Here is a 24,631-nt window from a genome sequence, read left to right as displayed (position 1 = left end):
AGAAAAGAGGGAGAGGGAGAGGGGGTCGGGGGGAGAGAAAGAGAGAGACACACACGAGAGAGAGAGAAAGAGAGAGAGAGGGAGCGAGGTGAAGCCCTGGCAATGCGGAGACGAGGCAGGGGAGGGGGAAAAGGGGGTAGGGAGGAAGGAAAAAAAAGAGGGAATGAGACAGAAAAGGGGGAGGGAGTGAGAGAAAAAGAGGGATTGGGAACAGCTGACCTCTCCAGCACAGGAAATCCCACCCACACAACAGGCCTGCCCACTCGGCTGATGTCAACGAGCCCCTTAAGGTAGAACTGCGGAGAGCGCAATTGGAGACGGAGGACAGAGGCGTCAAAGGGGCCAGGAAAGCGCCGCCGAGGAAAGGCAGTCCCTCGCCTCCCTGCCCTCAAAGGAGCTGCATTTGGTCCCCAGCTACCTGGCGGGGCTTTAAGGCCTCCGCCCGCCACGGAGGGTCCCTCCCGCCCGCTTAAAAAATAAATGGAGAGATTTTCAGGCTTGCGATAACAGAGCAGCGCGCTTCCAAGCTGGCGGCGTCTCCTGCGTGCGCGCAGCATCGTCGCGCCCGGAGAGCCCGCCGCGAAAAATGGACCCCGCTGGGAAGGGAGTGCAAGAGATGCCTCCTTTAAAACGTGTTTATTTTTTTAGTGGAGGGGGTGATCTTCAAGTTTTGGAGGTCACCTTGTAATGCAGAAGTTGTTCGGATCGGGGCTTCGGCTGCGCCAGGGGTTTTTCCTTCCTAGGAATAATAACCTCCAGTTTGTTTATGGCGTTGAGGTCCGGCCCCAGAGCAGCCTAGTGTTGGGTCAAGCCAAAGGCCTATCATCCTGCTGTCACAGGTGCTCCTCCGATGCTTCCTGGAAGCTCACAAGCAAGACCTGAGGACAACAGTCTCTCCATCCTTGCAGTTCCCAACAACTGGTATATACTGCCTCCTACGGTGGAGGTAGAACATACCCTGTCTGTGAGGCAGCTGCCTCAGGCGGCAGAATCCACCAGGTGGCAGCTTCTGGGTATCAGTAAGATCTTGCAGGGCTCTTGCAAGATCTTGCTGGAAGCCGCCACTTCTCTGGTGCAACTGTGGCTGCCTCCGCCCCTGAAATGAGGAGAAGTGGCTGCAGTGGTAGCTTCCAGGTTCTGGTGAGATCTTGCCTAATGCTGCCCTGCGAATCATGATGTGTGTTTGTGCTATGCAAAAATCACAATGTGGGGAAAACCCCTTGAAGTCAGAGAGGCTTCTCGCTTCCAGCAGCCCGTTAACTCTGCCGGCAAAAATCATGATGCGGGGAAAACCGTGAAGCCAGCCAATGCCTTTACGTAGCTCCATCCTTATTTCAGATATCGTGATATATCAGTATATTGCAATGTTAAGCTGGTGATATGTCACAATGTTGAAAACAAGGTATCGCCCAGCCCTACGGATAACTTTCTCCTCCATGAATTTGCCTAATTTGGTCCCGGGCCCTAAGGAAGTTAGATTAGCCTCAACCAGAGCCAGGGCCTTTTCAACTCTGGCTCCGGCCTGGTGGAACGCTCTGCCTCATGAGACCAGGGCCCTGCAGGATCTGATTTCTTTCCGCAGGGCCTGTAAAACAGAGTTGTTCCACCTGGCCTTTGGCTTGGAGCCAGTTTTATTCCCTCCCTCCCTCCCTCTCTCTTTTTTCTTTTTCCTTTCTCCTCCTGTGATGAGGCTGCATTTTAATATTTTAATGTTTCAATATTTTAATGTTTTATTTTAATCTTGTTTTTAAGTTGTACTCATTCAACTTGTTTTTATTATTGCTTGTTAGCCGCCCTGAGCCCGGCCTTGGCTGGGGAGGGCGGGGTATAAATAAAAATTATTATTATTATTATTATTAATCCACTTTCAAGGCCATCCAAGTTGGTAACCATCATTGCCTGCTTGAAGAGCGGGTTCCGTAGTTTAACTATGTGCTGTCCCTTCGTTTTGTCTCTCCTCCATCTTCCAACATTCGGCTGCATTGCATGGCCTTAGGTTCTGTTATTGTGAGATTTGCTGAACTCGTTCAGCAAAAGTCACACTGCACATCGTCTTTTGCTTGGCGGTGAGCAGCTGCAGCAGCTTCCTGGTCATACGGCTTGATCAGTATATGTACCAATTTACTGACTGTCTCCGTCATACTGAACTATATGGTGGTATATACAAAACAAACCTGCCTTTTTAGTTGGCTGCACACAGTGGTGGTTGGTAGATCCAGTGGTAAGTGGAACCAGAGCTAACTGAGCCAACTAACTCTAGCTTCCCCTCCACCCTGCTTTCTGATGAGTACTAGGAGAGCAACACTGGAGGAAATTGACTGCCAGTTCCTCCCCCTAGGTTGGTTTTAAGTTAGAAGGCAGGCAAGGAGACAGGTGCTACCATAGGGGAGACTGAGGTTGGTTGGTGGGGCAGCTCCAGATTTGCCCTAAGGGATTAGCCTCCACTGGCTGAACACTCTTAGGATACTGCTTCCAGACTGAGCTTCTTATCTCCCGTATAACTGGAAAAAACAAACATATGACAGCACACACCAATGTTCGTGGATCTCTTCCCAGCTCCAGCCAAGGGTGTTGTTAGGGACTGACCCAGGAAATCTAAGCCATGGGGCTTTGGAGCTGTGCCCTGGAACTTCTATCCCATTCTCCTACTCCTAAAAAAAAAACCTTTTTGGCTGGTACTATCCAAAGTAATGCTAAAGTAAGAGCCATTTAGTGATATACTTATCCTACCAGAGGTGGTTTTAGGATAGCCCAGAAGGGGGCACCACAACATTGTAGCAAGAAAGGCTGGGGGTGCCAAAATTTAGTGGTGTCCAGGGTGCCACTGAAATTTGAGCTAGTGAACAGAGTACAGTCCCCCTTCCTTTTTAATTTTTACTTTGCTTACAGGGCAGCTGAGCACACTGCAAATGTGATACCTGGTAGCAGATACGACTAACTGTGATCAATTAATTTAAATGGGTCTATGAGTCTAACCCATCATCTATCTAGCCTGTGCTTTTTTTATAGCTGCTATAAAGGTGGAGGCACACCTTTGTGGAAGATGGATCTGATCCACCAGTCAAGTGGAGATTGCTTGGAGGTGCATAACTCCTGGACTGTGGACCTGAAAGGCTGTAACGTTGTGATGCCTAACGTGTTTTTCATTCCAGGTCAAGAAGCCCAGCGGATGCAGTGTGGCTGTTCTGTTTATGGTAACAAACAGAGTGAGACCATCCAGAGGCACAAAAGCGACATTATAAATGGCTTGTTCTTACTATGTTGTGATGTTAACATAGGGGATGGTGGGAAGGTTGGAGAGACAAGTGATGTTATGTCTGATAACCAGTCTTTCCATGCAGGATGTGTGCATGGGTCTTCCAGATTGCTGATGTCTGACATGAAGATGGTCAGGTGTACCAGTGCTCAGGACAAAGCAAAAGGGACGGCAGTATGGGTATCATGCAAAGGCACCCTATTAGTGATGATGACAGAGACAAGGTGAACCCAGAAAAAGCCAAGATGCCAATGATTGGATCTGACATGTGGGTTCCAAAGTCACAGAGCGATACGCTAAGCAAACATAGTTTGCAAGGCCTTTCCCTGGGTTCAGACAGAGTTTCTGATGGGAACTGTGACAAGATAAACCTGGGAAAAGCCAGGATGCCAATGGATGGGTCTGACATGTGGGTTGACATGTCACGAGGCAGGGAGCATAGACTCTTCCTGGGGCAAGGCTTGTACGGAGTACTAAGGCCTAGTAAAGGTAAAGGGACCCCTGACCATTAGGTCCAGTCGTGACCGACTCTGGGGTTGCGGCGCTCATCTCGCTTTATTGGCCGCTTCTGGGTCATGTGGCCAGCAGGACTAAGCTGCTTCTGGCAAACCAGAGCAGCGCACGGAAACCGTTTACCTTCCCGCCAGAGTGGTCCCTATTTATCTACTTGCACTTTGACGTGCTTTTGAACTGCTAGGTTGGCAGGAGCAGGGACCGAGCAACGGGAGCTCACCCCATCACGGGGATTCGAACCACCGACCTTCTGATTGGCAAGTCCTAGGCTCTGTGATTTAACCCACGGTGCCACCCGCATCCCTAAGGCCTAATACCGAGATGATTTTACTCACTAGGGATGTTGAGTGCAATGCAGAATGCGAGGAAAATCAGGGTATTTTCCTAGGCTACCCCATTGCTGAAGACTTAGATACTAAATCTGTTACTGTTATAAACAGCAGGTCCACTCGGGTGCGTTCCACTGATACAGTGGAGGAGATGCGTCAGGTGCGCAGATCAGGAGGAGCTACACAGGGTGAAATGCTCACCAGGTATGCTCAGGAATTTGCTAACACAGCTGTTGCAGATTTAGCTGTGGTTAGCGGCTCAACACAGGTCTTGGAACCCAGAGTCTTGAAAGGGGTACAGGGTTTGTCCTCAAAGGACGGGAAACCACGCCCAAAGGCTGTAAGGATAGACACTGTTTCCTTGGAAACGGAAGCTGGACCACATCCAAAGGCTGTGTGTGCCAACACTGATTCCTCAGAGAGGAACAGGGCTAGGGTTCGAGTCCCAACAAAGCCAGGTGTGAGACTTCCTGATAGTCAGAAGGGTTATGACGCCAAGGCCTAAGGCCAATCCAGTTGCAGGTAGTTCCAAGGGTGGAACGGGTGATACAGGGGTATACTGTGTGTATGACATCTGTATGGTTGTTGCAGTTACACTGTTGACTGCAACACAGATCATGAATCGGGGAGGATGCTAGAATTCCTGCTCCGTGATTGCAGTCATGGGATTGTTGTCTATCACATGACAGTGTCTGTTTTGACTCGATTGTTCTATGATTCTAGATGTTGGGGCCCCCCTCAGTTTCCCATCACTTGCTACATTTTTAAAAAAAGACGAGAGGATGCCAGCGACTGACTCGGGGACACTCTCTTGCAAAGCAGGTACAGTGGTGCCTCGCAAGACGAAATTAATCCGTTCCGCGAGTCTCTTCGTCTTGCGGTTTTTTCGTCTTGCGAAGCACGGCTATTAGCAGCTTAGCAGCTTTAAGAAAAAGGAAACAAACTCGCAAGAAGTTTCGTCTTGCGAAGCAAGCCCATAGGGAAATTCGTCTTGCGGAACGACTCAAAAAACGGAAAACTCTTTCGTCTTGCGCGTTTTTCATCTTGCGAGGCATTCGTCTTGCGAGGTACCACTGTACTGTGAAGCAAACTTATTGACCCTTTCCACTGCCAAGTCACATTGATCCCTGAACACTTTTGCATGACCAAAGGAAGGGAAGCTGTTGCCTTCCAGATTTTGTTGCTGAGTCGCAACTCCCAAGATCTCTGACCCCTGGTCACACTGGCTAAAGTGGATGAGAAGTACCAGCAGCACCCGGAAAGTCCCAGGCTTCTCATCCCTTGACCCAAAGGGTATTTTTCAGCCCCCAAAAGCTGCAGAAAACTTTTCAAAAGGTATTACATTTAAGAAAGGAAAGGGAAAACGTGCGGACTATTTGAAAAACTATTGTAAGTAACTTTAAACTTTACCACGATTAAAATAGAACGAGCAGTTAAGAGACAAAGGAATGGGGAATTTTAAAGGGAAGAAAAGGGAATAATTAGAATTTGCAGTAGTAAGTATTAAACATAAGAAACCACGGGGGGGGGGGTTGACTCAATGGGTTGGTTTTATTGAATTTGTATTGTAAAATTGAAAAATGACATTTTAAAATATTCCGTTTAATTATCCCAATCTTTAAGGATGTTTTCTAAAAGGCCAGGCAATTCACATCTGATAATTAAAGTTTCAAAGTAATTATCTCACCTGCACAAAATGAGTGTTGGGCAAGGTCCACTTTCTGCAGCATAAAGAGAGAGCATTTACAGCTTAATTACTGCTGCAGCCCTCGATGCTTATTCAATTATGAATCAATGTTCTTGAAACATTTTATTTCCCTGGTGCCATTTAGGTTTTTTCTTCTTAAGTCAGTACTATTCAAAGCACTCAAGTCACGTAACCCAAGTCCTGACCCGACTGCACTGGGCAGTTAGTTTCCTGGCCAAATTCAATGTGATGGTTTTCACCTTTAAAACCTTATGTGTTTCAGGGCCCCAATATCTCATGGACCGCCTCTCCTTAGTTGAACTGACCCAGACCCAAGGCCCTTCTGTGTGTTCCCTCCTTCGGGGGGCCCAGAGGGTGGCAACACGAGAACACTCATTTTCAGGGGTGGCTCCCCGCTTGTGGAAAGCTCTCCCCTGATGACATAGCTTTAGGTGCCAGGCAATTTTTTTATTTTGCAAATGCTTTAGCTACAGTGGTACCTTGGTTTAAGAACAGCTTAGTTTATGAACTTGGATTAAGAATGCTGTAAACCTGGAAGTAGGTGTTTTGCTTTGTGAACTTTACCTTGGAAGCAGAACATGTTCCGCTTCCTGTTGAGTGTAAATTGAGTGCCCCGCTGCTATGGGAAAGCACACCTTGGTTTAAGAATGGACTTCCGGAATGGATCAAGTTCGTAAACCAAGGTACCACTGTATTCTGGACTCAAAAGCGGGGGGAATGTTTTGATCCCGCCTTTTTTTCCTTAAAGGGACTTAGATTTCTTTTTCTTTTATGTCAGTTTTAATGCATTTGTTTGTTTATATATGTTAAATTGCCGAGTAACCTTTTTAAAAATCTTTTTTAAAAATAGTAATATTCCCATTCAGACTTTTGTTCATGGAATTAGGCAGTTCTGCAAACATTTCCCAAGGCAGTGTAGTGTTAGGAGCCTTGCTATCAACATATGCTTCCCAGAAGTTCACATAGCACCTCTATAAAGATATCCTTTTACACACAAAGTTTGTGAATAACACAATTCAACCTAGAAAGAGTTCATAGCTTAAAATGGCAGCAACCAGACTCCAATTCACCTCCCAATTTTAAAAAGAGAAAATTAAATTATAACACCTCACTTTAGTATATTTATTATGTATAGAGAAGTTGAAATATTGTTTATAAAGTTCTGCTGTATGGCTTCGGTTCATTTTTGAAACATTCTCTTCCATAAAAGCATAACACGTGAGTATGAACAGACAATGTAACCCCCCCCCCAAAAAAAAATCCAGTCTTGGTTCAACATTGGAAACCTCCAGATTTTACACTGGAGGCTCACAAAACTCTTCCTTCTGCGTAGTAAGTTAATACACTAACACACACAAGCACACCTTCCTTCCTCTCTGCTATAAAAAAACAAAAATGTGAAATACGTTTAACATCCAAAAAGCGCTCCAACCTCAACATGTTTTATGATCAGCAAATGTACCATATAAAAATCATGTCACCTGAATGTTTTAAACAGTTGTAAACAATCACAGGTACAAGTCAGAGGATGTGAAGAAGTATACAAATGTGTCATGAGACAACATATTTGAAGAAAGGCTTGGTTGCAGCAAAGAGGCACCCTTAGCATTGAAAAGGTCACATGATATGGCTTGTTGCCATTTTCTGCTTCTGTAACATCAATGTATATCTGCTGTTATAAGAACTAAAAAAAAGCAAGAATGATGATTACAGTTAAATTTATTTTGAAGTTAGTTTGGTGAGCAAAATTTCTCCCTTTGACAAGATAAATCAGAATCCACTTATGGTGACTTTTACAGATGGGAGGATCTGAAGAGCAATAGACAATGCCCTTTTAACCTTCAAATGCATTACTATCATATATACTGGCAAGAGTCCTTAATAAGGGATTTGTTGAGGTATTTCTGCAGGTCTTATTCCCACCCCCACATAGAAAAGTCCGAAGAAATTCTAGCAGTCTTGACAGACTCAGCCATAAGAATCAAACATGACAAGGGCAAAATGCTACGCAGCTAACAGTATGCACAAAGAACAGGGGGGAAATTAATCATAGAATTGAAATCCAAAACAATTATTGGAAACAGAAAATCAAGGAAATGTTTATAATTCTAGGTAAAGACAAGAGGACGCATTCTAAATCCATTAAGTGAAAGATTCCGCCACCCAGTTTCACGTGAAAAGGCTTGCGTTTGAAGTGTTGTGCATACCATTACGAATAGGAAAAGCAACGTTTCACATCTACATACATGCACACTCAGTATACAGCCGATGTGTACCTGGGAGGCTCAGACCTTTAAAGACTGCATCAGTTATTCTCACCTCTCAAGTACGTTAGACAATCTATGTGTTTTGAGGAGACCCACACAGTTAACAGAAGTGGGACAGTATAAATGTATAAAAATGGACTTGGACTGAGACAAGCCCCAATCCAGACACACACACACTTGTGCAACGAAGACCTGGATACAGGAATATCATTGGCATTGTCAGCAATCATTGCCTATTTTGCAGTAGAAGTGTAAACTTGTGTGCCAAATGCAGTCAGTCGCAAACACCCTTGGCTGTTCCTATGTAGAGATCGAAAAGGACTTCCATGGGGAAGTAAGCTTCCACATAAGACTATCCTTGCAGCAAATCCTGCAAGATAACCAATTTTTATTATCAGTGGCAGAACAAGCGATAGAACATCTTAGTTTAGGTACATGGCATTGAAGTTTAACGTTAAACTTCCCTATGAGTGATGCAGAGTCCTTAAATGTTGATGCTTTCCCCCAAGGATGCTAAGAGATATTCAACTTTCCCACAGCCTGAAGCCCCATTAAGATTAAGTCAATTCCCCCACCTGCAAAAAGCACTAGGGTATGCTATCATTAAGACAGCAACAAATAACAGGATATGTAATACACTAATCTTAATACTTGTGTTAAATGGATAGCTTAAACTGAAGATTTAAAGAGATCATAGTGAACTGGGCTTCGTGTCCCATCTATTCCACAAACCGCTTGTGATCCTAAAGTTTTCCAGACAGCACATTCTTGTTCTGCATGGAGAAATATTTGAAATATAGTAAGGTCTTAAGCTTCATGGTTGCCAACCAGCATCACTTTCAGCCATGGCAAATTCAGAACGTATGTTCTGCCATGCTCAGTCAACTACAAAGGACCATTAGAAACCATAAGTATGCTGAAATCCATTGGAGGATTATGACATTATATTCTAAGGGGTGCGCCATTTTCCGTAACAAAGTTTCACGAAACACGTACGTTCACTCAAACCCCACTTACAAGGAAAATATAGAGTATCTTGTTTCATTCATTAACAGCTTTCAGTCACAGTATATGAGAAACATCTTTTATTACCTGCACTTTTTCTACTGGTATAATTCAGTTATACTACATCTCATCTAAAGATATGCACTGAAAAATATAACCCAAGGTAATAATTGCAGCCACACATCTGAAGCATACAGAAAATTCAGTTCTGTCCTTTGACACCATTTTCAAACTTTTATTCACTCTCTTGGATGACTATAAATAAGTGTTTCCACTATGGAAAAGAAAGTTTAGCACAGTACATTTTCATGACTGGGGAATGGATTTTTTCTGAAGATCTCTTCAAAAAGGGCAAAAAGTTAGAAAAAAAAGTGAATGTTGTAATACAGTTCTTTATAAAGTCCCTTGTAAAAATTAAAAAATTAAGAAAAAAATAAAACACAAGGCCCAAGATGATTTATTGCTTTTCTTCAGTTTTCTCCTTGACTTCTTTCTCCGATTCTTTGATCTCCTCCTTTACAGAAAGTTCTTCTAGTTTCTCGGCAACTTTATCAGCACTATCATTTTTTTCTGTTCCTGCTAAAAAATGTTTAAAAATATTATTAGACAGTGCAGTAGGTAATATGGAAACATGTCAAAAAGATCTGAGAGAACAATATAGTATTTTGTATGGTGTAATAATGCAAGACAGTCAGTGTGGCGAATGCTGTGATTTGAACAACAGATAAGCCAGATTCAAAGCTCCACTTAATGGGACAGCCTTGGGAAAGCGGTTATATTTCTGCTCAGCTTACCCGAGAGGGATACTGTTGTAACATGCAATAACCCACCCTATGTGTACTGCCCCAAGTTCGTTGGAGGAAGCAGGGTAATTTGGTTAGGATAAAAGACACGCAACTACAGGCCCAGGAGGGAAGAAGGGAAAGGCACTGGTTGGTTCCTGACTTTCCAATTTCTCACAGGCAGATCCTTATGGCACTCAGATCATAAGCAGCGGAGTTTTAAAAAAAGATATATCCAAATGTTACATTATTTGAAAAGTAGAAGCTCTCTATTGCAACATCTCTATGTTTTTATGCCTTCAGGATAATCTGCAGGAAAAAGTAATGCTTCGTAGTTTGAAAAACCATTAACTCAAAGGGGGAGGGGAGAATCTCCCCTCCTTACTCAAAGATTTTGAATTGCTAACCATTAATACAATTTTAATTACAAAGCAACTAGCTATTCCACTGTAACAAAATGCTGCAAGAAAGAAATAATTTTGGAATGTTCTGCTATATATATATATATATATATATATATATATATATATATATGAATTTGTATCCATGCAGAGCTATGACGCAGCTATATGAAAACCAGACACTTCAGTGAGAATAACACTTCACGTCCTGATGAGTACATAAAAAGTCAATTGAATACTAAAAGTCTCTCTTAAAAAATCCCAACGTCAAGATTTTAAAAACTGGTAACATTTCTATACCTCAAATTCACCAGTAATAATGAAGCACCTGGAATAACAGAATTGTGGATTGGAAAGGACAAAAAGGGTCACCTGTACCAAGATCAATTGAAACGGACTTCCACAAGTAGGGAAAGTGTTCACAACATCCTGGATTACTCTAGCAGGCCTAAAAAGCACCATGACTGAATATTGCAGTCAGGCACAGAGTGAGCCTGCTATTAAGCATAAAAATGAAGATTGCTTACCTGTTAATCATGGCCCTGAACACTTGATGTAAGAGCCCTGTGCAATCAGACCAAAGGTCTATCTAGTCTAGCATCCTGTTAGGCCAATCAGATACTTATGAGAGGCTCACAAGCAGGACACAAATGCAACAACACTCCTGCGTAACTCCCCCATTATGACTAACAGCCATTGAGAGCATCCTCTATGACTGCCTGATCCTCTTCTAAAGGCATCCGAGTTGGTGGTGATTATCACATATTGTGGTAATAAATTCCGTACCTATACAGTGGCACCTTGGTTTACGAATTTAATCCGTTCCAGAAGTCCGTTCTTCAACTAAGGCGTGCTTTCCCATAGCAGCGGGGGACTCAATTTACACTCAACAGGAAGCGAAACATGTTCTGCTTCCAAGGCAAAGTTCACAAACCAAAACACCTACTTCTGGGTTTGCAGTATTCTTAATCCAAGTTGTTCATAAACCAAGCTCTTCTTAAACCAAGGTACCACAGTATGTGTTTTGTGAAGTACTTCTTTTTTGTCTATCCCGAATCTCCATCTGCGTTCTTAAGAGGAAGTCGCAAAAATTCAACTTATCCCTGATTGTGGATACTGAGCTACTTATTGGTTATCTGCCATCAGGCTGCAATCACTCATATCACAACTTCATTTCCTTATCAGCTGCTTGCAGGGCAGAGACATCCAACAAGATGACAGAGAGTAATCCTGTCAATTGTGGCTGAGAGTTCCCTGGTCATAAGAACACCATGTTTGATAGTGAACGTCCAGTTTGACTAGTGAGTGATGCGTAAGGAACTGAGATCAAGCACTGAAAACTTCTTCTTTAGAAGAGTATAGTAAGCCCCACTTGTATCAAATGGAGGAAACAGTAAGCACAGTTGTACCTTGGTTGTCAAACGTAATCCGTTCCGGAAGTCCATTTGACTTCTGAAAACATTTGCAAACCAAGGTGTGGCTTCAGATTGGCTGCACTCAACCAGAAGCTGCGTCAGACGTTTGGCTTCCAAAAACGTTTGAAAACCGCAACACTTACTTCCAGGTTTACGGCATTCGGGAGCCAAAATGTACAAGTACCAAGGCTTTCGGGAACCATGGTATGACTGTAACTGAGAAGAGATTCCTTTGCTTCCCCTCTCACATGTCAGAAACAGAAACAAGGCACAAACACTGAGGGCCATTTGAAAAGCAGAAATCATGTACAGGCAAGCCAAGAGCATCAGAGCACAATGGAATTCCCCTAAGATAAAGGATGATGTACAAGTCTTTCACTTCACATGTAACATGCCATGCCAAGGTTATCATATGAAAGACCTGCGATATCCTGGATGATCTGTGTGATTTGGATAGCTGATGGCTTTAGCACAACTCAAAAAATACCACTAGCTTGTCAGAAAAGCTTATAGGATGCTGGAAATGGGAATGGCTTCAAACATGCAGGTCCCCATTGTCTCTTTCAGCTACTGTAGCTAGGGATGTAATTTGCTGTATCTCTGTTTTTAACGCGAAAAGCTATTATCCTGCCTAGGGGTGGTGAAACTACTGGTTGAGAAACAGATTACTTGGAAATACTCTGAACGTAGAAGTCAGTTTTTAAGAAACCTCAGGCTTTGAGCTGTGCTTAAATTTCAATAAATTTGTTACGTACTAGAATAATTACACACCTGGCCAAGGGAAAAGGTGCTATCTATAACACATTCCTTAATTATATAGAATTATAGAATGCATTAGTTGGTCATCCTTTTTCTGGCTTATATATTTAGGAAATGTTTTGTATTTTTCTACTTTTATACAATCATAGAATTTAGTTGGAAGGGATCCAAAGGGTCATCTGCTCCAATCCCCTGCGATGCAGGAATCTCAACGAGATCATACATAACAGAAGGTCATTAAGCCTCTGCTAAAACAACCTCCAAGGAAGAAGAGTCCATCAACTCTCATTGGAGTCTGTTCCACTTTCAAATAGCTCTTATTGTCAGAATTTTCTTCTTTTGTTTAATTGGAATTTCCTCTTGTAACTTGAATCCATTGGTTCGGATCCTAGCCTCTGGAGCAGAAGAAAACCAACCAGCTTGTTCCCTCTTCCATGTGACAGCCCTTTAGGTATTTGAAGATGGCAATCATAACTCCTCTCAGTCTCCTCTTTTCAAAGCTAAACATACCCAATTCTCTCAACCATTTCTCATAAGACTTGGTTTCCAGACTCCTGATCATCTTGGTTGCCCTCCTCTGCTTGTCAATAACCTTATTAAATTGTGGTGCCCAGAACTGGACTTGGTACTCCAGATGTGTTCTGACCAAGGCAAGACCAACAGAGCAGGATGAATACTTCCTTTGATCAGGACACTTGCCTAGGGAGATTTGAATTCATTTAAAGTAACTAGGTGTTCCCATGCCACCTCTTTTGCTATAATGGGCTGCAGCTCCCTCCTTGCAACATTTATTATTCTGTTATCACCAGGTTGGGCACTGCTTTTCTTTTGGGTGAAGACAGAGGCAAAGTAGGTGTTGAGCAGTTCTGCCTTCTCTGTCACCCAATAAAATTTCTCAGTGTTTTCCATGCAGAGGACCCACTACTTGCTTGTTGTTGTTCTTGCTTTGAACATAGCCAAATAAACTTACTTTATTATTTTTAACCTCTCTTGCAAACCTGAGCTTTGGCCCACCTGACCTTTTCCCTGCAACTGTGGCTACTCTCCTTTGTGATTTCCCCTTTCTTCCATTTTCTTATATATGTCCTTCTTAAATCTCAGCTCATCGGTAAGCACCTCTTGCAGCTACACTAGTTTCTTTAGAAGTTTCCCACTTTTCTTGTTGGAATGGTCTGCCTTTGTATCTTCAATATTCCACTTTTTTAAAAACTCTCATTCTTCTTGGACTCCCTTCTCTGAGTATTTCTTCTCTTTGAGTATTCCTTAAGCTTTCTGACATCAGCCTTCTTAAAGTCCAGAGCACATGTCTGACTACATTCAGATTTCCATTGCCTCTTTATCATTTGTTGATCACTTCCTGGTAAGTACCAGCTCCAAGAGAGATGATCCTCTTGTTGCTTCTTCCACCTTCTTGCAGTTTCCTGCCCTTCAGCAGGTTTCTGGAGCAACACCTCCATCTCCTGTGCACAAGTGAAGCTGTTATCCTCAGTACCAGGTGTCTCCTTGTAGTCTGTAATGTCCTCTCCCTCTTTCTCAGGCTTTAATTTAAAGCTTTCCTGATCAGGTTCATAAGACTCTTAGCAAAAGCACTCTCGCCAACTGCCATGAGGTACAACCCATCACTTGCCAGACATCCTTCCTCAAAGAAGCAGAGAACATGGTCCAAGAAGCTACACCTTTCCTGACATCACCTGTGCCACCAATACTTTACTTCCAGCATTTTCCTCTTCCTGTGCCCCAATCTTCAACAGGAAAGAGTGATGAAAATACCACCTGTGCCCCAAGGCCCTTCAGCTTCCTGCCCAGAGTGTCAACGTCCCTTGCTATTATGCTGAAGACTACATCTAGCAGAATCATTTGTACCCATGAATCAGAAGGGGTTGTCACTGTCAGTGGGCTTTATAAAACTTGGCAACCTGTCTGTCACATAGTGAATTGTTGCACCTGAAGACAGTTCACCACCCAATACATCCTGTTAAACCTGCACACTGCTGCCTCTGTCCCCCTCAGCAGGGAGTCACCTACCACCAACACACTTCTCTTCCACCTCTGGGGAGTGACAGGAATTGTTCTGCACACTGCACCTTCCACCATCACTTCTATGTATTCTGAGGTCTCCAACTACTGTACTTGCTCCTCTAGCCCAGAATTGGTGTCCAAGTTGAGGGCATGGAATTGATTTTGCAGCTCCAGTGACAAAGCATGGTTCCTGACAGTACTGCTTCTGTCTGTCATGTTCCTCCGGGCATTCGTTTCCTGCAATGGGCAATCTTCCTCCTTCCTAGGGGCACCCCACCTGTGTTGCTGTTCCAAGAGAGTCCACTCTGCTCTAATGAGAAATTCCTCACCTTGCCCAGTAGCTTGAAGTGTGGCTAGGCGGGTCTCAAGTTGCTCTATCTTCTCCTTCATCAAGGGAATCCGCTTGCACTGCTTGCAGGTGTAGTTTTCCACATTCTCAGGCATGAAGACAGACATGGCACAGGTGTTGCAGGTCACTTTAGTAGCTCCCTCGCTGTCCATGTCTCTTGGTCCTATGTACACTATAGCAAGTTAATTTTCTTATATACAGGTGTTAACAGAAAATTCTTTAGCAGCCACTGGCTGTGTTACATGCAACAATAAGTGAATAACCTTGGCTTAATAAATCATACTGTGTACACGATGCGTGCTGGTGCACAGTTCTGCTCCCACTTCATTCCTCCCCTGACATGAACAGTTAAACAAACTAGAAAAGGAATAATTTAGAACTGTGTCCAAACCAGGCTTGTGGTTTGTTTCTCCTTATGAAAATCTTGTCAGTTCTCAGCAATTTATAAAGGTAAAGGTAAAGGGACCCCTGACCATTAGGTCCAGTCATGGCCGACTCTGGGGTTGCGGTGCTCATCTTGCTTTATTGGCCGAGGGAGCCGGCGTACAGCTTCCGGGTCATGTGGCCAGCATGACTAAGCCGCTTCTGGCGAACCAGAGCAGCGCACGGAAACGCCGTTTACCTTCCCTCTGGAGCGGTACCTATTTATCTACTTGCACTTTCGAACTGCCAAGTGGGCAGGAACCAAGCAACGGGCGCTCACCCCGTCGCGGGGATTCGAACCGCCGACCTTCTGATCAGCAAGTCCTAGGCTCTGTGTTTTAACCCACAGCGCCACCCGCGTCCCACAGCGATTTATACTGGCTAATTGGTTTCCGGGTTCAGTTCAAGCCTGAAAACCCTTAATGACTTGGGACCTGGATACCTTAGGAACCACCTTCTTTCATGTGTCCCTTCTCACACACTCCAATATCATCTAGAACCTCGGGGACAAGACTGGTGTCTGCCAGTAGTAGGGCTTGATTTGTTTAACCATGCATGTGAAACAGATTAAGGTTGAACGCACTAGCACAGAGCTCATACAAGTACAATTTATTAAGTCCAGGCTCTTTGCTTGTTGTGAACACAGTCAATATGGCAAATGAGTTAGTCATCGCTGGATATGGAAACAATGTGTGCTGGACTTCTTATGCAAAGACCATGTATCTTGTTTATATTTCCAATTGTTCTCCAAGATTACATACTGTTTCTTGCAACTGCCATATTTTTAGTACCTTACCTGAAAGCCAGATTGTCTATCCTCAAAACAGCATATAAGAGAGTGCTAACAATGCACAATTTGCTTCTCGCTTTAGCAATAAATTGATTTGAATAAAGTTAACTAAACTTTATTTTGTACAATCAACTGCCTGCCTACTGGTTCATAAGAAGGATTTCTTAAGTGTCTGAAAGTCAGTTGCTCTGACATGCAAAAACGAGATAGCATGTCACTTTCTGACATTGCTAAGCTGTGGGGTATGATCAAGAAATTCTAAAATTAGGTAAACAGCAAGACGAGACAGTAATGCTGAAAGGTTCAGAGATGCATGTTGCTGAAGATAATGGAAAAAGGCAAGACCGCCTCAGTGCAAGCCTCTTTAACTCTTACATTTCTGCTAAAGTAAATGAGGATCTACAAGAGGGTCTAAAACGTGGCATATCGTACATATATAAAATGCTAGTTATTCTGACAGTTCAGGGTTTTTTGCAGAATTGTTTGCAGTCTCCTGACTGGAGTATTCCTTCATCAGAAGAAAACAAATTCTTACCTTTCTTTCCCTTGTCAACCTCATTTCTACATTCTTCAAATTTTGCCTTGAATTTCTGTGCATCTGTTTTAAGGAAATAAAGTATCATAAAATATGCTGCAATGGATCTAGACACAACTTAAAGTAAATAATGTTTTTTTCTCTGGTACCTCAGATTGCATCAACACTCATCCTCTTTGTATCAAGACCAGAGCTTTCCAAACTTTTGATGTTTGCAAGACACTTTTTAGACATGCATCATTTTGGGACACAGCAATTCAGTTTTACTAGCAAACCAGAGGTTAAACTAACCCATTTCCTGCCCCAGGAGGAGCATGGAGAATGTTTGTGTGACACACCTACATACTGCAGCTGACACACTAACGTATCGAGACACAGTTTGGAAAGCTCTGGTCTTGACAATGCCTATGATCCACATGTACATATGCAGTCTACAGAGTATCTGAGTTTCTAGAACTGTTTATACATTTCAGTGTAAAATGCACTCTTTGATGTTTTGCTGGACAAGTAGGTGCAGTGGAGATTTGTATCGTAAGTCCTACTGATTAACTAGATCTTAAACTAGAGTTCATGTACTAGCATCACTGCCAGATTTTTCTTTAATTAGCAAAAAGGATTTCTGATAAAGATAGCATATCAATACTTTCATAACTATCATACAATGGAAGTTGTCAGGTGGTTTACCGTTACACTACAATATATTAGCAAAAATGACCACTTGAGGTCACTGTTGCTCAATGCTAGATAATGAAAAATGTCATTCATCAAAAAAGGCATTTTTATTCCATAGGCTGGAAAACAAGAAACAAAGGCCTGTGTCTGATTTGCTCCCCCCCATCCCCAACTTCCAAGTCCATAAAGCCAATTTCACACTATGCACAGAAAGTAAGATTGTGCTCCATTTCCCTGGGTTTACTGAATGGCTTACACGCAACAGCTAACTATGCTCCTCACTGGCACATCACAAGAAGGTATCAACACAGAACCTGAAGGTTGCTACGGTAGTAAGTCAATACTTTTTATAGAAATAACAGCTACATTTGGCCAGGACACATGAGAGCAGAACACAATAACCTTTGCTTCCACTTGTTAAGAGGCAAGGATTTAAGGACCTCTAAAATCCAATCAATCCAAAAAGTAAATCCGGTATACTTAATTTGCTTGCCCACAATTTGCATGTGACCTATAATTTTTTTTTTAATAGCCCAGACTGCCTACTTTATAGAAGTCATGAGACGTGCCCTTTAGGCCTGTCAACCCTGTTGAAGTATTAACAGAGTACTAGCACAGAGGGCAGCCTGTTTCATTACAGAAAAATGGGATGCAATGAAATACAAAACATTCAGTTTACACCCACTTCACATGTCTTCATACATACACAGCAATTTTAAGTGATCAAAGTTATGTTGCTTTTAACTTACTTTCTGCATTTAAAAACCGAATTGCCAGAAGTTCTGGCTTAGGACTCTCATCTGCGAAATCAGCATGTGTATTCCACACCCATGCCCTGTCACTTCCTGCATTGGGCTTCAGCTCCATTACAGGTGTAACTAGAAAGGAAAAGCCGGGGCAGGAAGAGAGAGAAAAATGTAGCTGGGCACAGGAAGTACTAGAGCAAACAACACAGCGTCCTTAACTGTCTGCCTGAAGATATCTACCTTATCGGCAACATAAAAGATTGTTAAAAATGCATTTAAGTTCTAGTCTAGCCTATTTATCAATGAATGCATGACTAGATTTTATGCACAATTAAGACTGCATTCTAGAATCTTGACGCTACCCTTTAGGACTAGTTTTCTGAAACCCTACTACATAGTGTGGCATGTTTCTCATGGTATTATTGTTAAGACATGTGAAAGTTTCACTGCCATTTTTGAACTAAAGAAGGTTGGGCTATAAGTGACTGGGCCCTGCGTAGTTTTCTTCATTTGCACAGCACGGTTCCCCTGCCTTGCTTAAAGCTAATTGCATATCTTTGTGAAATATCTCATGTCTGCTTGTGGCATACTGGATTATATTTGGAGGTTGTATCTGAAGGACTTTTGCTAAGAGAAGGTAAACTACATAGCTTCTTGATCCTTTTAACCTCCAATTAAGCTCCAACATTGGACCAACTGATGATGCAGGCAGAAGCTCACTGTGCAAGTGGCCTTGGGTATAACGCTTCCTTGGTAACCAGAACCAGAAGGACCTTCACCACCTTCTGTCCCTATTATTAATTTCCTTTCTTGCTATTACAGCAAAATAAGTAGTACTGTACAACAAGTGCAGTGTACCAAATCACATACTGTAATGATTTGCACAGATTTTTAGGGTTTTATCTCTCCTCATCAAGAGACGAATGGTCCCCTTCTCTTTGTGCTTCAGAAGCTTTACATCACCAGTGCCTCGTTCTTTCCATTCGGGAAGATCATTTTCCGATGCAAAGCGGAAGAGTTTTGCTCGCCTTTTGGGGAGGGAGACACAAAATGAAAACAAGGCATAGCTTAGTTTATGCATGGGCCTTTTTACCAGATTTTTCACAGAACTGCAATCTCTTAACATGAATGCTCCATATGAATGTACATTTGATATGCTTCCCTCCCCTAGACCATTTGTTTCCCCAATATTTTCTCTCAAAAACACACACACAAGTTGTTGTGGGGGACATACTAATCCTTACTAAAGACAGTAGTACTAGGCTTCTAGTTTACTATAGGTACATTGGGAAGAAATAACTGTTGGAACAAGATAGTCTCTCTTTTCATATGTGTATGTATTTTTAAAGTATTGCTTTATTTTGCACTTTCAAGTTGCTTTGGAGCATTCTGTTGTGGGATGTGATTCATAAATTCAATGAACTGGTCTGAAAATTGACATTCCTTATATGATAGAAAACACTAGTTTCTGTCACAGAAAAGGAAACCAACTTTGCGCTCCTTGTTTCTAGGTAAGTGGATAACTGTTCAGTTAAAAAAAAAATAGCCCTTCTATCTCACTGAGAATTGCTCACTGAGAATAAAGCCTTAAGTTGTTGAATACAGACTATCACATGTTAAAAGTATGGCCATTCGAAGATTTACATTGCCATCTAGAAAAAGACAGTTGTACTGACTCTTAAGAAAAAATCCCATAACCCAAAGCTTGGACACTATTTTCTGACATTTTGGTGGCCTAATAAAGGCATTGTCCTAGACAACATGTATGCCTTGCCAATGTGCACATGCTGCAACCCAACAACACATTATTATGCCCCAACCCAAAGTTTGGAAGTCACTGACGCACCATTCTTATTGTACTTACATCTTAAAGAGTTCTTCCTCATCTTCTTCAAGAGTTTTGATCTCTTGCTCAGGAAGAGAAACTATGGGCTCAAACTGAGGGTCATGGTTAGAATCATCTACGTTGTCAGGTGCTAAGTCATGCTCCTCATGTGTGTCCTGTGGAAAAAGTCACATGATGAACCTTAAAACAAAATTGCTAAGAGGCTTGTGATTTTTAATTCAAAAAGACCCCCAATAATAAAAATGCAAGATCTTATGAACTTGCACATCTTAGCCATTTAATCCAATTTTTCTATTTTGGTATGGAAGTGATAGTTGCATTCATTTTACTAATTAATGTAACAAGTATATACATCAGCCAGCCTAGGCAAGCAGGAATTCCATGCTGTTGAGTGAGCTGGTGGAGGGGGCTCCACCCCTCCTCTAGTCTGCTTGTTAGAGGTGGCTTGCAGCCCACACTTTCATCCTCACCACAAAGAAATGGGAGCTTTCCCCTCTTTGGAAGCCAGCAACATTAAGGGCTGAGGACATGGTTCACTCATACACATGCCTTTTGATACCAATGACAATGCGATGCTCATGGATTAGCTCAGTGTTCAGAACTGGTGGTATTGTTTTTCATTGGTTTTTTCTTACTCAAAGGACCAGTTTCAGAGTTGCACTGAGTGACTTGGCCTCCTGATAATTATGTTATGGGGTGTGCAAGGTGCCATCTTCTCTCCAATGCTGTTTACTTATATGAAGTTGCTTGAAACAGTAATTAGGAAATTGGAGCATAATGTCATCAATAAACTGATGACAGCCACCTCTATTTCTCAGTAACATCTGAGTCAGGTGAGGCCATACAAGTCCAGAACCAGTGCCTCAATGCAGTGATGGTCTAAAACCGAATCTGGACAAGGCAGAAGTCCTGTGGGCAGGTGGTTCCCAAGTCAGAGAACTGGAATGCTGGCCTACCGTGGATAGGGCTGCACTCTTCCAAAGGAGCAAGTGTGTAACAATGGGATGTTTTGTCGGCTTTGAACTGAAGGACCTGGTGGGCACAATGGCTATGAGTACTCCCCCACCCCAGCTTTGGCTAGTGCACTAGCTATTATCATTTATGAACCAGGACAGCCTTGCTACTATGCCTCATGCATCAACCACCTCAAGACTGGATTACTGCAATGTGCTCTTAAGTGGGGCTGTTCTTAGGGTTGGTCTGGAAGCTGCAGCTAGAGCAAAATGCAGTGGCTGGGATGCTGACTGAGACATCCTACCATGTATATACTATACCACTCTTAAAAGCAGGTATAGGCAAACTCGGCCCTCCAGACGTTTTGGAACTACAACTCCCATCATCCCTGACCCCTGGTCCTGTTAGCTAGGGATGATGAGAGTTGTAGCCCCAAAACATCTGGAGGGCTGCATTTGCCTATGCCTGCTTAAAAGTGTAGCAGTGGCTGCTAATATGAAACTAGAACAGGTTTAATGCTTTGGTCTTTACCTACAAAGCCATAAAAAACCTGGGACTAACTTACCTGGAGCACCTTTCTGAAAATCAACCTGACTGGTCACTAAGATTCTTGGATGAGGAGGCCCTCCTAGTCATGTCACTGTCTACAGAGGCGCTTTAAACTGTGATTAGAAGGTCAGTCTTTTTCAACAGTAGCACCCTCTCTGTGAAACCAGCTCCCTCTGAATACACCTACATTTATACAATTCTAGTGCTTGATGAAAAACCATTTATTTCCTGAAACTTTGCCTGGGCAGTAATGCCAATTTTTAACTTACCTGTTATTGACCTAGCAGCCGCTGTTTAATCTGAATGGTGCCTGCTTGTTCTTACATATAAAAAGGCAATATAGAACAACTAGGATCCTCCCAAGGACAGGGGATTGTGGTGTTAAGTTAATGTGTCTATTAGCAATGTGAAGCGTCAGAGAAGGTACAGCAGCCCCAACGTTTTTACTTAGTGATCAAAAGATGGGGGGTAGAAACCAAATCAAGGAAATAAAAATACCACTATTTTAAACACAGTTTTCTCTTTGTAGAGTATGCACAACAAAGTTACTAAATTAAAACTGGTATTGTGGGATTTAAAGCGGTTTTACTGTGCTTAGTAGCTATTTTATCTTCTGGGCCAATTGTCAGATTTTAAATTGTACCCTCCCACTGTTTAGTTTTCTTTTCCTACCCATCCCATTTCTTCTATCATGCCAAATATATAAACGAGCAAATCCGCAACCCCTTTTATATTGTGAAGGCCCGCGGCCTTAATGGATTCAACTGCCTCTTCCTCCAGCCAAGCGGGTGAACAGGATTGCATCCCTAGAAATACTTGGTAAGCAAGGCAAGCAGCAGCAGCCACCTTCTGCTTCCTGTTTGAAGCCTTATGGCCCTGAGCGCGCTTTCAATGCGGGTGTTCTCCCCGATACATTTTAAAAATGGAAATACTAACGAGAGGACATCGCTGTGACAAAACCGGGCTCTCCGAAGGAGAAGCGGGGATGGGCAGCGGAGCACGTGGGGCGGCCTCCTCCTCCTCCAGCAGGCGGGGAGGGGGGGAGATCTCAGCACACCCACACCCCCCGGGGCTGGAGACAGAGAAGGGCCCAGTACACCCCCACTCCCCCCCAAAAGAGGGGGGAGGTTTATAGAAATTATTACAAACCCAAGGGAACGCCACGTCCCAGCAAACGCGAATCCCGCGCAGCACGTTGCTGCGGCGGCGGCGGCCCTGCCTGCGCGCCTCGGAGGAGGATAGGAGGCCCCAGGCCTTGTTAAGACCGGGGGAGGGGGTGGCGGGGAGAGAGAAACGGCTGCCAGGCAGCGCTGAGGCAGCCCGTGGAAAGCGGGAGGAGAAATAAGGGGCGTCAACGGATTAATAAACCTGAGGTGGGGGAGGGGGGATGAGTCAAGAGGGCGGCCTAGTCTCAGGCTTTCTCTCTCTCCAACCCCCCCGCCCCCGGGACCTCCTTTAACTGCTCCCCGCTCTCGATTTCGAGGCTCGCCGGCGCTTTTTGTCAACCCTCTCGAGTCTCACCTTCGTCTCGGCCATGGCGGGGGCTGGCGTGGCGTCGTCTCTTTCCTAAGGCTCGAGTGAGGCGCGTCTCTCGTCAAATGTAGCCGCTGCTTTTCTCTCTCCCGTTTCCCGCCGCGACCTTTCCCTGCCTGGCTTTTCGCCCCGTCCCGTCCGCTCGACCGACCGACCGTGCGCCCGCCTCCCGGCCTACACTTTCTGCCTCGCACGCTCCTTCAGCGCCGCTGCCGCTGCTCCGCCTCCTCCGTCGCTCGCGCTCCCCGCCCCCTCCTTCCGCCCCCCCTTCTTTCCCCTCATTCCCGCAGCCCGCGCCGTTGCCGCAGGGGCTGATGGGAAAACGAGGCTCTTTACTTCCCTCACGAGGGCTCGTGGCGCCATTGCAACGAGCGAGAGGGAGCGGGCGTTGTAGCGCGCCAGGCAGGCAAGGGAGGAGCGCGGGCAAATGAGATGACGGACTCTTCCCCCCCCCAATTTTTTTTATTGGTTTTCACAACATTATAAACAAACAAACACATAAACATAAATCATAGCCTTATTAAAAATTATACTTAACATTGTCAAGTGACTTCCTCGCTTCCCCTTGGTTGAATTTAATTGCACGTCCTTTTAACGGTTTTCCAAATCACAGTTCTTAAAAAATAACATCCTTAGATCTTCACATTATTAAACTAAACGTGTTAATTCATCAGTTAATTTAAATAAAATCCTAAGCCAATTAAGTATCTGCAAGCTGTTTCAGCTAATTTACCTTAACATATTTAAGTGATCATTAAACTTGGAGATGACGGACTCTTTGCTGGGTCAGGCCCATGCCAATGGGCCACCTAAGCCAGACGCCTGTTGTCCTCAAGCAGGACACGAGTGCAGTAGCGCTCTAGAAACAGCCTGCAGGCATCCTGAATGAAATTTCATTTTGTGTAGCCGGAGCCATTACGAAAGATATACAGTATAATACAAAAACACACACAAAATAAAAACCAGACATTCTGTCAGATAAGAGCTTGGCGGCCGCCCTTCTAAAGGCAAAAAAATATTGTCGCTCTAAAAGCAAAACAGGCCATTTTTCTGAGGCAGAGGAGGACCCGTCCCCTAATAAAAAGTGAATCAAATCCCCACTCGATCTCCAAACCAAGAGACCTAAATCTTTGAAAAAAGGCTGGTCAGAAATCCTCGCAGATTGGGCAAAACCAGTAAGCAGTGCGGCAAATCTGCAGGCACGTTTATCTCTACATGAGCAAAGTTCTAAAAGTACCACATTAAAACCCACTCCGTAATAATAATAATAATTTTATTTATACCCTGCCCACTCTGGGCGGCTTCCAACAAATCATAAAACCTCAGGAAAACATCAAAAAGTTATGTAGTTCTCCTTGAGATCTGGGTTTTCCACAGGGAGGGCGCCACGACCCAGTGAAGAACGCACCTTCACTATGCTATTTTCGGCGCCTGCTAAAAACGTTCTTATTTAGGCAAGTCTGCCCAGATATGTAGAAAGCTGACGTGTGTTTAATCAGGTTGTTTTCTTAAAAGCTTATTGTTTTAAAAGCTTATTAAAAGCTTATTAACTATTTGTGAATGTTTTATGGAATTGATCACCCGCCCTACACCCGGGCGTCTCGGGCCGGCTCGGCGGCTCCCGCCCCCTTTACTTAAAATGGCTGCCGCGCATGGCGAATCCGAGGTGGGGGGGGCGGAGGCGGTTGGAGGAATGAGATGTTGCATGATGGGAAAGAGCGGGAAAAGGGCGGAACGGCTCTGGCATCTTCGCTTATAACTTTTTTTATTTTAGGTTTTT

General features: G+C 43.7%; 2 protein-coding genes and 1 non-coding gene across 7 annotated transcripts in view; all 3 read right to left on the bottom strand.

Moving 5' to 3' along the window:
* The window catches only part of ZDHHC8 (zinc finger DHHC-type palmitoyltransferase 8), a 286,530-nt gene that overhangs the window by 140,652 nt on the left and 121,247 nt on the right, over positions 1-24,631 (bottom strand). The window lies entirely within an intron of this gene.
* On the bottom strand, positions 9,299-23,101 carry RANBP1 (RAN binding protein 1). 5 transcript variants are annotated; one of them, XM_053369496.1, is made up of 7 exons: positions 22,840-23,101; positions 19,834-19,970; positions 18,840-18,997; positions 17,973-18,101; positions 16,552-16,614; positions 14,784-14,975; positions 9,299-9,657 (listed from the first exon to the last, which is right to left on the bottom strand). In XM_053369496.1, the coding sequence occupies exons 1-7, from the start codon at positions 22,852-22,854 to the stop codon at positions 9,536-9,538; spliced, it is 816 nt and encodes a 271-aa protein (XP_053225471.1). In that variant the 5' UTR covers positions 22,855-23,101; the 3' UTR covers positions 9,299-9,535. The 5 variants fall into 5 exon arrangements, with proteins under 5 accessions (XP_053225471.1, XP_053225472.1, XP_053225473.1 ...); XM_053369497.1 differs by having other exon boundaries at positions 9,299-9,654; XM_053369498.1 differs by having other exon boundaries at positions 14,784-14,966; positions 22,840-23,100.
* Positions 10,630-10,759, bottom strand: LOC128404538 (small nucleolar RNA SNORA77). Its single transcript, XR_008328135.1, has one exon. It is a non-coding gene; the product is annotated as a small nucleolar RNA SNORA77 (small nucleolar RNA).

The sequence above is a fragment of the Podarcis raffonei genome, chromosome 16 (genome assembly GCF_027172205.1).
Source record: "Podarcis raffonei isolate rPodRaf1 chromosome 16, rPodRaf1.pri, whole genome shotgun sequence".
Lineage (NCBI taxonomy): Eukaryota > Metazoa > Chordata > Lepidosauria > Squamata > Lacertidae > Podarcis > Podarcis raffonei.
The sequence above is the reverse complement of the archived record's forward strand: the minus strand, read 5'-3'. Positions and strand labels throughout refer to the sequence as shown.